This window comes from Monodelphis domestica, chromosome 5 (assembly GCF_027887165.1).
Source record: "Monodelphis domestica isolate mMonDom1 chromosome 5, mMonDom1.pri, whole genome shotgun sequence".
NCBI lineage: Eukaryota > Metazoa > Chordata > Mammalia > Didelphimorphia > Didelphidae > Monodelphis > Monodelphis domestica.
Window position 1 is genome coordinate 168,580,785 of NC_077231.1, and position 15,409 is coordinate 168,596,193.

Sequence of the window (15,409 nt, forward strand, 5' to 3'; positions counted from 1 at the left end):
AAGGAATTTTGAAATATTTGGATAAAAGGTACACTGTAATATAGTGACTTCCTTACTTATCAACCCCCATACTGCTCTGAATAATCAGAATTCAGGAAGCAATACTAGAGAATCTTAGCATTTTCAATATAAATTTCTGAATGGATATAGATCAAAAACTTATCTTGCTTATTAGAGATTGAGACACATGTAAGAATTCTGGACCCTCTTGTTTCACTGATGGCTAGCACTAATTCAAGAGTTCATGAAATACTAATTATCCTAGAAATATTATATATGGGCATTTTGATTCATGAAATTTATAAACAGGTTTTCAATAATTTCAACTATCATTTATAAACAGATTCAATCCTGACCTCCTTCCCATTATAAATATCCATACTGATAACTATTCACAGGATATCTCCAGCTAGATATCTCACTATTTACTAAAATGCAATATTGTCAAAGTCAAGTTTATCATCATTTGTCCTAATCTTGCTCTGTTAGTCAACAAGAAGTTATTAAGTGTCAGGAACTATACTAAGCATGAGGAACACAAAGGAAGGCAAAAGATAAGTTCCTGACTTTGAGAGATGAACATTTTAATATGAGAAACAAGAAGCCAAAGAAGAGTACATACAAAACACATATCACATAAATGGAAGGCAACTGAAGAGAAAGACCCTAGCAGTGGAGAATAGGAGAGGGCCAAATTAGCAGATAATATTTGAGATGAGTCTTAAAGGGGGCTGAGGAAGGAAGTCATGGCAGGGTACAGCATAGAGTAAAGGCAGTGAAAAGAAACAGAAATTGGAGATGGAGTAGTTCATGTAAGGAAGAATAAAGCCAGTCAGTGAACCACAGGTGAAATATACAGGAATAAAAAAGCAATAAAGAAAAGTCTAAAATGTAACAGGTTTTACATGCCAAACAAAAGATCTGACATTTAATCCTAGAGCTAATAGGGAGCTTACTAAGTACTGAGAGTAATATACTCAAACTAGCAGTTCAGGAAGATCACTATGATAAGCTGAGTAGAAGGATGGGATGGGTTGGGAAGCAGATGTAAAGCACAGAGACCAACCAGAAGGTTACTGTTATCATCCAGGGGTAAGGCAATAAGGATCTATACTAGGTGGTCACTGAGTTAATTAAGAGAAGGGGACATACAGAGTGAGGTTATGAGAAGGTAAAAATGACAAGATTTGTCAACAGATCAGATATGTGAGGTAAATAAGAGTGAGGAATTGAGGGTGAATAGCCAGAATGACTGGGAAGGTAAGTATCTTCAATAGCAATGGGGAAATTTGGAATAGAGGAAAAGATAATCGTTTTAGACAAATTCAATAAAGAAGAGACAGGTGGTGAAGTAAGACTAGAAGTCCAGAGAAAGACTAGGCCTAAATGTGTAAATTTGAGAATCACCTGCATTGATATAATAATTGAAGGTATAGGAGCTGAGATTGCTGAAAGCGAAAATAGATAGAAGAGAGCCCAAGGAAGTGTCTTGGTGGATACCCAGGATTAGGGATCAGGACATGAATGAAGATTCAAAAAAGTAGACTGAGTAAGAGCACTTGAGACAAGTAGGAGGAGCATCAAGAGAACAGTATCAGTCTCCTCTCTAAGAAGAAAGAATATCCAGAAGAAAAAGAAATCAATAGTGTGAAAGCTGCAGAAAGATCAAGAACAATGAGAATTAAAGAAAGTCATTAGATTTGGCAATTAAAATCATTAAGATCATTAGTAAATTAAACAGTATTCTTCCTGGTCATGTAAGAAACAAGATGGCGGACTAAATATTTTCTTTGATCCACACGTGCTCTTAAACCTCTTTAAAACAGAAAATACATTCCCCCCCAAAAGCAGCTTCAGGACTAGGATACCCAGAATAGAAAAGAAAGTTTAAAAAAATCCATGAACTAATGTTTACTAACCCTAATCTCACTCACTAAACATCATACCCCAACCTCCCATGCTACCTGCTGCAAGACTACAATAGCAAACCTAAGGACTAAAATTCGCCCCTACACCATAATTCTCCATCACTTTTTCCAGGGCTTTTGAAATTCCAGATCCTTGCCTTGGAAACTTTCTTGGACTTTTTAACAGCCAGCTTGAACACAGGGTTTCAGTGGCAAAAACAAGTCAGGAATGGCAACCTGAAAGCAATGGCACTACAAGCTCTGAAATGGCATTGGTGGGGAAAACAGCACTGCAAAAGTCTGAACTTCAATGCCTATGGAAAAGAGCACAGCACACAAAAGTAAGATGGGGCAAAGTGTGGAAGGAGTCAGAGCTACTTTGAGATCTAGCTCTCAAGGAAACTACAATCAGAAGGGAAGGAGGCAAGAAGTGATAAGGAAAACAAGGATGGGAAAATGAATTAAATTACCAAAGATTTTAGGAAGAAGAAAATTCAAAGACTTTAAATATAAACAGAAAAATCAACAGGAAAAACAGTAACAACACAAGGAAATATGACTTCTAGATGTTTTAAACTAGTTCAGGCATCCATGGATGCAAAACAAAGGAATATTATGCAACACTTAATGAATGAATCTGAGGGACACTTGGAATTTGAGGAGAACATGGAATCACAACATAATGTTCCTGAGTAGTTTGAAAGAGAAATGATAATTATAAGAACAGAATTTATTGCCTGCACAGCAAAAATAATGAATAGAATAGAAAAATTGGCAATGCCAAGCCTCACTAAAGAAAAAAGAGAGTAACAGATTGGTAATGCAAATTCACAAAAGTGAAAAGCAACCTAGGAGAAGCAAAAACAACAATGTTAAAAGAAAATATACTCACTATACAAATTAAATACGATGAACCTGAAGACAAAATGCAGAGACAAACCAAGGATCATATGTCTTCAAGAAGAATAAATATTATAATAAAAAAATAATAGACAAGGACTTCCTAGAAGTTATAAACACAGAAAACAAAATTCTGATCAAAAGAATTAACAGATTTCCCCTAGGGTGTAAGGATGATATTAGAAAATAATATAGTCTTACTAGTTTAGGGATAAGAAGTAAAGTGGCTGCTTGAGAAAAGAACTGGAGTTTGAAGCAGAGCTGAGAGAGGATGTTAATTTCAGATGTGACAGTTATAACCCTTTTTCAATGTCAGTTACTCTCTCTGGCAGTTGGCAGAGACACACTCTCAGAGACTCTCAGGGCTAGAGGATCGGTAACATCTTTGTCTCTCTCTCTGTGTCTGAGGGAAAGATCTGAAGGAGCTCAGTGATTTACTTTCCCAACTTGGGAAACAATATTGAATATTCATTGTGGTTTTTATAGATTGTTTAACTCTGAGAAGACCAAAGAAAAACCTGGTCTTTGGTTTGGACTCTGAGTCTTACCAGACTTGTTCTTGTTGATTCTTGTTGAGTCTCAACCAGCTAGCCTTTGCTATTTTATAATTTGAAGGTTAAGTTAAGATTTATAAGGATAATAGTGGTAGTTTTTATTTAGATAGTATAAATTTGGGTTAGTTAGATCAGGGAGGAATAGTGTAGCCTATGAAACACAGGAGAAGTGGTCCCTTGCGCAACCTGGGAGTTTATTTGGGTGGATTTAGAATCCTGTAGAATTAGAAATCCTTTATTTATCCTTATATATTTCAATAAACATTTTATGTTTATAATAAGAGTCTCTTTAGCATTCTTGCACCTGAAGGGAAGTTCACATTTGAGCTTCACTTCATCACTGAGGATACTTTTGATTACCTCTCTCAAAATTATCTGAACAGTTTGAACCTGATTGGCAAGTTGAATAGTTTTGCACCTATATTGGAACAGTTTTTCTATCATTTTGTGTGGCTTGCCATTATTATTTTTTTTTTTTTTACAGTTTGGCGAGCTAAATGGGACAAAGAACCTAACTGAGTGACTTTAAGGATCCAACTGTCAACTTAGGCAGTTGGAACCTTTATCTCAGCAGGGGGTCTGTGGAAGCAGCTAGAGCTGAACTCTATGTAGGTGGCTACAAAATCCATCTTCCAGTCAACTGGATACAAAGAATCATTACTTTCAGAAAACCTGGTGAATTAGCTATATGAAGTCACCATGAGATTTTCTCTATTAGATATGACTTCTCTCATTTTCACTACTGTACTAGAGAATAAGGACAAAATGTAATTGCCTATGACATTCTAAAGCCAGTACTCTCATTGACGATCCTACAACTAATCTCTTATGTCCCTGTGATACTATTGTTTATAATCAAACATTCTCGTCTGAAGATTCCATTCTTCACTGATTTCCCTGTTATTACATATGATGGTGACTATATCTATAAAATTGAGGGTATGTTCATCTGTCACCCTATCCGAAAAATAATGATCACAATCACATGATTTTAGATCCTAGGAATCCTAAATCCTTAGGAATTATCCTGTTAAACCTCTTCAATTTACAAATGAGAAAACTGACACTGAAACAGGTTATGATTTATCAAAGGTCACACACAGATACCAAATACAGCAAATATAGTATAGTATACAGAAAATGAAGTATAGTATACAGTCCCAAATCCATTCTTTCCATTAATTGTATTTAGTACAATTAAAGTATAAGAAAAATATAAATGATGACAGCAATTTCATAACCTGATTACACATCTTTCAGTTTACTAATAATCACTAAATAAATCAATAAAAAGAACAATATTACTGATAACTTTTCACCTCAAAACATTGGTAAAGTGAAAATTATCTCAGTGTGAAATTATTCTCAAATAATCTAATATAATAGGTTCTGTTAAATTTAATTTCACATGAACATCAGAAATGATATGGAAATATTCTTGTGACTAATTTCTTACAATTTATTGTTTAGAGAAGTGGTTGCTTACTGTACTTTCAAACCCCCATATAACTGGGATACACACAGGGAAAGGCTGACTGAATAAAAGGAATCTTGATTGTAGACTGATCATTCACATTTTGCTTCAGCTATGATAATACTCATTAATAGTCACCTACTTAATGACATTAGTTTACTTTTGAAAACAGTAATCTTAATTCTGTAAGAATTGAGCCTTTAAATAAAAATACCTATTCAACCCAAAGAAGGAAAACAACAGAGAGAAGGAAAAATCTGTAGGAGAGGTAAAGAGATTTGATTTAGATATTAATAGCTTTTCTTTCATGACACTTTTATTTCCACTCCCAGCTTCCTTATAGCATTTCCTCTCCAAGCTAATTTGTTCACAGATTACTTTTGAGCCCCCAAAAATACTGATGAATAATTAGAAAAAATTATAACAAAGTTCATTTGGAAAAAATTATCTCAGCAAGATGATGTTTGATAGACTCAAAGATCCCAGCTTTTGGGACAAGAAACCACTATTTGACAAAAAACTGCTGGTAAAATTGGAAAACAGTATGGAAGAGATTAAGTTAATATCAACATCTCACACCCTACACCAAGATAAATTCAGAATGGGTGAATTATTTAAATATAAAGAAGGAAACTAGAAGTAAATTAGGTGAACATAGAATAGTACACCTGTCAGAACTATGGGAAAGGAAAGATTTTAAGAGCAAAAAAGAGATAGAGAATATTACAAAATGTAAAATAAATAATTTTGATTACATTAAATTAAAAAAGGTTTTGTGCAAACAAAACCAATGCAACCAAAATTTGATGGGAAGCAACAAATGGGGGGGGGGATTTTTATAACACAAACCTCTGACAAAGGTCTAATTACTCAAATTTACAAGGAGCTAAATCAATTGTATAAAAAATCAAGCCATTCCCCAATTGATAAATGGGCAGGGACACAAATGGGCAGTTTTCAGATAAAGAAATCAAAACAATCAATAAGCACATGAAAAAGTGTTCTATATCTCTTATAATCAGAGAAATGCAAATCAAAACAACTCTGAGGTACCACCTCACATCTAGCAAGCTGGCTAATATGACAGCAAAGGAAAGTAATAAATGTTGGATGGGATGTGGCAAAATTGGGACACTAATGCATTGTTGGTGGAGTTGTGAATTGATCCAACCATTCTGGAAGGCAATTTAGAACTATGCCCAAAGGGAAAATGTCTACCTACCCTTTGATCCAGCCATAGCACTGCTGGGTTTGTACCCCAAAGGGATAATAGGGGAAAACATGGGTACAAAAATATTTATCACCATGCTCTTTGTGGTAGCAAAAAATTGGACAATGAGGGGATGCCCTTTGATTGGGGAATGGCTGAACAAATTGTGGTATCTGTTGGTGATGGAATTGTGTGCAAAGGAATAATGAACTAGAAAAATTCCATGAGAACTGGAACAATCTCCAGGAATTGATGCAGAGCAAAAGGAGCAGAACCAGGAGAACACTGTAAACAGAGACTGATACACTGTGGCACAATTCAACATAATGGACTTCTCTACTAGAAGCAATGCAATGATCAAGGATAATTCTGAAAGACTTATGAGAAAGAACACTATCCACATCTAGAGAAAGAACTTTGGGAGTAGAAACACAGAAAAAAAGCAACTGCTTGATCACATGGGTCAATAGGGATATGACTGGAGATGTAGACTCTAAATGATCACTCTATTGCAAATATTAATAATTCAGTAATAGGTCTTGATCAATGATACCTGTAAAACCCAGTGGAACAGCTCATTGCCTATGGGAGGGGGAGGTAGAAAAAGGAAAGGGAAAGAACATGCATCATGTAACCATGGAAAAATATTATAAATTAATTAATTAAACTTTTAAAAATAAAATTTTAAAAGATGATAAACATATATGCTAGCAGGAAAATTCTGTCAAAAAATTAAAAAGAGAGATTTGTTTTAAAAAATACTGAAGAATATGTAAATGCAGGTTAAAGTAATGTGATATTTTAGAATAGCATAAGATATTGGAGGGAGGAGAGAAATCAGAGGCATTTTGAAACAAAATAGAGGAAATTAAGCCAATTTTAATAACTCCAACATTCTGCAAAAAGATATTTCTAATGAATACATATTTCATATTTAATATGATTTCTATTTTTCCTTTAATGTATCAATATTGTCTTATAGATTCTCTATTTACAAAAAGCTACTTGGGACCAATTCAGTCTTTAGTGAAAAGCTGCCCTATAAGATAATCTATGCTAACTGATCTCCCCCCCTCCAGTAGCATAGTTGTGTATATGACATAGAGATACCATGCTTCACCCAATTCCTGAAAAGTTTTGTGTAAATTATTTTGGTTACATAAGATTTATATAACTAGAAAATTATGGCAAATTGTTATATTAGGGAAAAATCAAAACCATTTTATTTGTTTGATTTGTTAATTGAATAAACCTAAATTTTTAGCAAGAAATCATACAATCAAAAGGTCATTTAGTTCAAATCATACACAGTGGCTAACTAGTTCAATGAATGTACTAAAAAAAAATCCTTTCTTCAACATTGTAAATAAGTCGTTATCAAATCTTGATAATTCTACCAGGGTGGTCAAAGTTAATGACAACTGGCACTTGCCTCTTTCATGTGGCTGATGGGTAGACATCATCATTAATGTTGTCTCTATCTGAACACTTCCTTTTCTTTTTTGACCCATTTATGCTCTTTAAACGACTGAATTTTTTTTTTCTGATTTCCTCCTTGGAGTACAACCACACTATTCTTTTCCTAAGATAATGGTAAGTTTTAAGACCTTCAAGGAAGGGAACCAACATTCACAGGAGAAGTATTTTGATATTCTTTAGGGCTTCCTACAACTGGAGAAAGAACACACAGGAGATGAAATGCTATTATATAATCTTCAAAATGTAAAATCTCTCAAAGGTAATAAGATACAAAGTAAATTATAAATTTAAAGTTGGAAGGAACTGTAGAGTATCTCTAATCTTACTGATGTGGAAACTGAGGCCCAGAGAAGATGAGAAAAACCAGGATTCAAATCCAGCTCAGAATTCTAAATCTAACAATCTATTCATTACTTCATGCCATCTCTCCTAAAAGTTTACATGGGAAATTGGCCTACATTGAAATAAAGCGAAACTCTAAAAAATAAAAAATGGAAGACATAAGAAGATATGATTCGAACAATGATAGAAAAAGAGAGCTGACTAAAAAGGCCCATGTGGATATACAAAAAATTTGTCAATAAACAATTAAACTGAACAAGAATTTATTGAGCATCTACTACATTACGTGTAAGGCATTGTGGGGATATCAAGACAAAATTTTTTAAAAGTTCCTCTTCTCTCCCAAGGCTCACATTTAAATGGGAGAGCAGGGATATATGATCATAAATATATAACATATACACAAACTAAGAAAATATAATTTTAAAAAATAGCTTTAGTAGGGAATTAGGGAAATTAAGAAAGGCTTTACATAAAAGGTATCTTCTAAAAGAAAATTTTGAAGAAAACTAAGTATTCTAAAAGGCAAAATGTGAGGATGAAGTATATTCCAGATTAGAGTACCAGTCTTTTCAAAGTTATCAAGGTTAAAAAATAAAATAAAATGTTGCTATGAGAAATTAGCAAAGTAGGTCAATTTGGCAATACTTTTAAGTATGTGAAGGGGAATAATGAGAAATAAGTCTACAAAAATAGGCTGGAATCATACTATAAAGATTTTTAAATGCCATGGTGAGAAGTTTATATTTTATGCTAGATGTAATAGTGTATGAATGGAATTCTTAAGTAAACAAAGTAATGAGAAGTATACTTTAGGGAAATTATTTTGGTAACTGTACAGAGTAAAGATTTGAGACCAGATAGGAAGTAAAGAGACCAATTAGGAGATTGTGTAATATTCCAGACCCAAAATGAAAGCTTAAGACTAGGCTGACAGATATGTAAGTAGAGAGGAAGCCCAATATAAGACATGTTGTGTGGTAAAGCCAGAATCAACAACATGAAATTAAATGGATATGGGGCTGTAAGGAGAAAGAAGAGTTGAAAATAATTCAAGTTATAAAGCTAAGTGACTGAAAGGAAGGTGGTGCCTTCAACTAGAAAAAGTTACAAGTGGAATGGGTTTTAGGGCACAGGACACTGAGTTCTGTTTAGACATGATAAGTTTGAGCTGCCTATAGGAAATCAACATAGCAATGGACTGTAGTCAGTGATATGAGACCAGAACACAGAAGAGATTGGTTATTATAAATTACTAGATTTGGAAGTCATTTGATATTTGAGTCCAAAAGAGCACCAACAGAAAATGAGAACGGATATGATAAAAAATTTTAATAAAATTTTAAAATAATACTAAAAAGAAGAAGATGAAATTATAATAAATATGTAGTTCTACTGAGAATAAAGTTCTCTTCAAAGTCCAAGAAAGATCCTTGGAGAATACTCGCAGCTAAGAGTGGGACACAGATAATAAAAACATTTTTAAAAGTGAAGATGACAATAAAGACAAGTAATTACGAAAGATGAATATAAAAGAGTAGAAGAGTCATTTAAGAACTGTTAGAAGACCAAAATAAGATGTTGAATTCTAAGAAGAAGAAAAGTAGGTAAGAGTCACTTTTGTATTTAAATCTGAGTTGGGGACAAATAGCAGATGGGACAAAAATGCACTTGAGGGGAATATGACAGTAAGAGACTAAACTACTCAGTTATTGTTTGCTATGTATGCTCATCCAAAGAGAAAGAACTTTTTACTGAAAGAAAATAATTTAGCAAAGGATACAAATAAGAAATTTTCAAATTAAGAAAAATGCAAATTAAAGCATATATAATGTAGAGTCTCATTTGATTTGCAAAGATGACAAAAGAAAAAAATGGCAAATGTAATAAGATAAACCACATGAAAAAAAGGAACATCAGTGCATTAAAAGTGAAGTTATGAACTGGTCCAATAATCATGGATAAGAATTTGGAATTGCATGGGAAAAAAAATCACTCAAATCTATATATCCTTTGATTCAGCAATATCAGTATCAGGTGTATGCCTCCAGAAGGTCAATTAATAGAGGCTTTAGCAGAGAAAATAATGGAGGAAAAGACATATATATTTATATATATATGTATATATATATGTATATATACACACACACACATATGTATAAATTTTTGTAATACTGAAAAAGTGGAAACAAACTGCCCATAAACTAGAGAATTGAACAAACTATGATTTATTAATCTAATGAAATATTATCATGCTATAAAAATTGTGAATATAAGGATTCAGAGAAACTTAGGAAAATGGGAACTGATGATACAGCATGATATTAACGTTAAAGTGCTGGACTTGGAGTCAGGAAGACCTGGTTTGAAATCCCACATCTGATAATTACTGGATGTGTGATCCTAAGTAAGTCACTTAACCTAAATGAGTTAAAAGTTTCCTGATTTATTAAATGAATGGGTTTGGATTAGATGGCTTCTAAAATACTTTCAAGCTTTAATTCTATGATTCTATTATCCTTAATATAGAGTGAAATAAGCAGAACTAAGAAAACAGTTTATACAATGATAATAATGACATAAAGGAAGATACACACTCAATGTCTTCAGAACTCTAAGAAAGTGAATAATGACTTTCAAAGACATAGTGAAGTATGCTTATTGCCTTTCAGCTAAAGTGGTAGATGAGAGAGGTGGAATAAGTAAGATATTTTAAACATGTCCAATATATTGATTTGTTTTTTATGGGCATGATAAGTATTTGTTACAATATAGAACTGAGATTGGGGACAAGGGGACTACAGACTTAGTAGGAAGAGATAACCACATTAAAAAAAGGAAAAGATAATTCAGAAAACATTTAAAAGAAAATGAACATTCATCAAGAGTTTTTAATTAAGTCACAATTTTAATGAGTCAACAATGTTATATAGGTTAAAAAAACTAATGTGATTGTAGGCAATAGCAAAAAGAGTATAATACCCAAAAACAAGGTGGATGAAACTTTTACTATTGACTCTGTATTTAACTACCTCTTCCTATCTTGTCCAGACTAGATTTACACCAGTCACTCATAGACTAATCCTACTGCTGACTAGCATGTAGGCTTTGACCTACTCTGTTATCAATTTAAACTAGTTTAATCCATCATTGGCAGTTTTGTTGTCCTCCATTCAAGCGAATTCAACATATCAGTGCCACCTTTAGTGCAAATATCTGATTGGCTTAACTAATTACACACAGTTATGAACTTCTAAGCACTACTAATACACCAGCCTCAGACGCCCTGGTAACAGGGATTACAGCCTTGTGCAACAATACTTATCAAAAAGATACACATTAATACTTAAAATAATTTTCTCTCTGAAAATTATCTACTAATATTAGTAGTATTATATACAACAGAATACCATATGAAATAATTCTGGGAAAGCTGAAGAACATGGGTTTCTGGACACTGGTAATCTTTTTATTTTTAAACCCTTACCTTCCATCTTGGAATCAATATTGTGTATTGGTTCCAAGGTAGAAGAATGGTATGGGTTATGCAATGGGGGTCAAGTGACTTGCTCAGGGTCACACAGCTGAGAAGTGTCTGAGGCCACATTTGAACCTAGGACCTTCCAGTCTCTAGTGACTCTCAATCCACTGAGCAACCCAGCTGCCCCCTACTGGTAATCTTTAAAATTCTTTTTATAACTATCATTACAATGATATGATACAGAAACATGGAATCCCACAACTCTTATTAGTTAAAAAAGAAAGAACAAGGACTAAATCTACAATTTCACTGATACAGAGAATTCCTGGATGAGAAAGCCCCCTTAACTGATAAAGCTCAGAACATTCTCTGCAGTTTCTATAGTCTTATTTATCTGGAGTACTGGGAGGTAAAGTATATTGGCCAACATCATTTAGCCAGGATATTACAAAAGACTACTTGAACCTGGCTTTTACCAGGCTGGTTCACTATGCTGGCTCTGTAAGCATTAAAAGACTCATGTTAAACACATGCCAGACTTCAAAAGGTCTGAAATAGATATACAGAGTTGAAGAAAATCCAGGGGCAGTAACTCTAACATTTCATTTGTCCACAAAAGTCCTTAGTGTGTACACACCCAAATGAAAAATATTAATCTTATACATCTTTCTTCCCCATTCTATCCTTTTAAAAATTTTAGTCTGCCTTTTTTGAAGCACAAAAGCAGGTAGCTAAGGGAAGAAGCACTTACTTTTTGGCAAATCCCCAGTACTGGATGCTGAAACTGTTCTGCTTCTGTCGTGAGTTGGACTATTTTCTTCTTGCTCAGTTAGAACTGAACCCTCTGAAACTGCAGAGCCACAGGCCACAGATTCTAAAGCCCCAGAGAACATTGAAGCTGTAAACTCTGAAAACTGTGACTCAGGAATTTTATGTTGTCCATTTGGCAAATCACCATTAAATTGTTCATAGGAGCTACCATACGTATAATCACTTTCTGTATTTGGCTCATGCTCATCAAGATTATATTCCTCTGGATTTGGGCACTCTTCCTCCTCATCTTCTTCATCTTCTATTTGTTGTTCCAATAAGAATGGGCCATTTTCAATATGACCATTTGTTTTGGGGGATTCTATCCATGTAGGATCTGTGTTGGCAAGTTCCTGTTCAACATCATCATCATCTTTTTCTGTGTTTTCTTTTTCAGTGTCTTCTTTCTCCTCTTGATCTTCAGGTTCACCTTAAAAAGTCAATTTGTTAAGAAGGAGTTATTTCATTTTTCTTTCTGAGGACACTTATCTCTTCCCTAAAAATGTAACTGGCTTTAAAACTACACATATTTATATGAAATATCAGGCAACAAAGATCTATTCAGATTTTTTAAGAAGAACCATAGGTGTGCATTTTTACTCCATATATGATATTCTTCTTTTCCCTGTTCATCTCATTCCAGTACACTTTATTCTTCAATAAAGATTTGCGAGAACACTTTTAAATTAAAAAAATATTACTAAAAAGTTAGCCACTGCTATAGCAGCAACACAAAGTATATAATTCCTTTGGAATTGTTTATTTTGAGCATCGACCACTAGGATCCAAGCCAACATATTTTGTAGCTGTATCATTTTGTTCCCCAAATGTTCAAAATAGAGCTAAAGTAGAAAAAGTAATATGGAAACAAGTACAATATTCAAATGGTAACTAGTCAATTAATTTTGGCTACATTATATGATTATTTAACAAAAACATCTGATGGATTACTAAAAATAAACTACCACTCCATCATAAATTTTCATTTTTAAAAAAATCTTTACCTTCTGTCTTAGAATCAAATACTGCATAGCAAGCAATGGGAGTTAATTGATTTACCCAGGGTTACACAGCTGGGACGAGTCTGAGGTCAGATTTTAACACAGAACCTCACTCTAGGTTTGGCTCTCAATCCAACAAGCCACTAAGCTGCCCCTTCATTTATTTATTTATTTATTTTTCCAATGGATAAGATACCTGTCTTTATTTTATTTTATATTTTTTCAGTTGTGTGGTTTTTTCATTTTTTCCTGAAAATTTTATTTAATTAGTTGATTTAAAACATTTTCCCATGGTTACAAGAATCATGTTCTTTCCCCCATTTCTCCCTCCATAGGCTCGCAATTCCACTGGGTTTTACATGTGTAAGACCTCTTTCCATGTTATTGATATTTGCACTCAGGTGATCATTTAGAGTCTGTATCCCCAATCATATCCCCATCAACCCATGTGATCAGGCAGTTGTTTTTCTTCTGCGTATCTACTCCCACAGTTCTTCCCCCTTCATTTATTTTTAATAATATAGAACACACAGGTTTCACTAACCCTCATCATTTGCAGGCTCTTCATCAGCTGCCTCCTCTAATCCAGCTGTTTTTAGTTTGACCTCTGGGTGATATTCATCTTCCTGATCATTTGTGGGTATAGCTGAAGTGATGTTTTCTTCTACTTTTTTCCTTTCAGCTTCTCTTTCTAGCTCTTCTATTTCCTGGAGGCGTTTTTCCAAGAGCTCTGCTTGTCTTTTCTGTTTTTTTTTCAGTTTTTTCTTTTTGTTTTTAGATATTTTTCCTATCTACAACATTTTAAGAAAACACCACAAATCAGTTTACAGTTCTATTAAAGTCATTTATAGCAATACAATGGCTAATAGCACAGAAAAAAAAATTTTATTCTGTTTCTACATAAATCCTCCCCCTCTCACTTAAAGTTGCACAAAGCTATATGCAAGGGGCAGATAGGTGGCTTAGACCATGTTTTGTGTGTGCCATTTGGAGATTTGTGTGCTATTTGGAAAGGTAAAGACTTGAATCAAAAATGTCTGTCTAGACTACAATGTCTTAAGTATTCTAGGTCATTAACAAATTAGCATGCATGAAATTTTTATTTCCTACACCTGTATACAAAATCTTAACTAATTACAACATCCCTGATCTTTATGACTGCCATATATAACATGTAGAGCCTGTTTGACAAAATATTTCATTGTGATCAATACAAGTACTGTATACTCCACTGGTATTTGGATACTTCACCCACTGTTGTTGCTAATAATAAAGAAGAAATGAACTGACAGAAATTAAAATTAAGACTCAACTGGATGAAAAAAAGATAGTTAAGGCCATTATACTTACTTAGTTTTGGAAAAAAAGTTAATTTTGCTGTGCGGGTTGACACACAGCCTCAGAAAAGTGCTTCACAAACTTTTCCTACCTTAAGTATGTTTTACCCAAGCTGGATTGATGTACAGAAATTTCTAGTTTATTTGCATTATAAGGATTTAATTAACAGAGCTTCTCTTGCATTTTGACTTTGAATATGCATAGTGGTGCAATGCTGCATTCCAACTTTCCTGATCTATTATGATTCCTAATGACCTAACAACAAATGACCTAACAACTAAAATCATTTTGTTACTAGTTCTAAAAAATTCAGTCAGGTTGACATCTCCAAAGGTAAGTAGGCTTAGTTAAAAGCCTTATATTTTGTTTGAGTGAACTTGAAAATATTTTGACAGGAATAAGTATGAAATAGATCAGTGCCTTCAAACAAGGCTCTTTGGTTTTATGTAAAGTGCATAGTTAGTACAATAACTACAGAAAGAAGTGGTATGCAGGTAAGATTCTTCTAAAATATGCAAAGAAAAATGGGGCTTGTAAACTATATCAAAAACAATTCAGAGAAAAGTACAATTGTTTTTTATATGAATCCTCAAATAAGGTAGTAGTCCTCCTACTGAATATTGGAGAAAATGACGAAATTAATTAATTTGGTTCAGTTTTGATGATAGTGAAGTCTATGGAAAGTGCCACACTGAGAAAGAGACAGACTGGGATAAGCAAGGTACACGAATAAGAGCACTGAGATTTACAGGGTTAAGGGGGACTAGACACCTTCTCAAAGTATGAACAAGGTTATTTAACTATTCAAGAAAGATTCAAGTTGAATGAGAAACCAGGAAATTATCCTCCAGAAAAAGGAAACCTTTAAACAGAGTGAAGAACAGAAGGAAAAAAGGTCTAACAGTAACTACTT

The 15,409-nt window shown here is 33.6% G+C and overlaps 1 protein-coding gene across 15 annotated transcripts in view; it reads right to left on the reverse strand.

The window, feature by feature from the left end:
* SRPK2 (SRSF protein kinase 2) overlaps positions 1–15,409 on the reverse strand; it is a 344,030-nt gene that overhangs the window by 33,592 nt on the left and 295,029 nt on the right. For all 15 annotated transcript variants that reach the window (XM_056800872.1, XM_056800879.1, XM_056800871.1 and 12 more), the window contains 2 exons: positions 13,703–13,949; positions 12,099–12,587 (listed from right to left, as the gene is read on the reverse strand). In XM_056800872.1, coding sequence (XP_056656850.1) covers positions 12,099–12,587; positions 13,703–13,949 — 736 coding nt within the window. The remainder of the gene's footprint in view (positions 1–12,098; positions 12,588–13,702; positions 13,950–15,409) is intronic.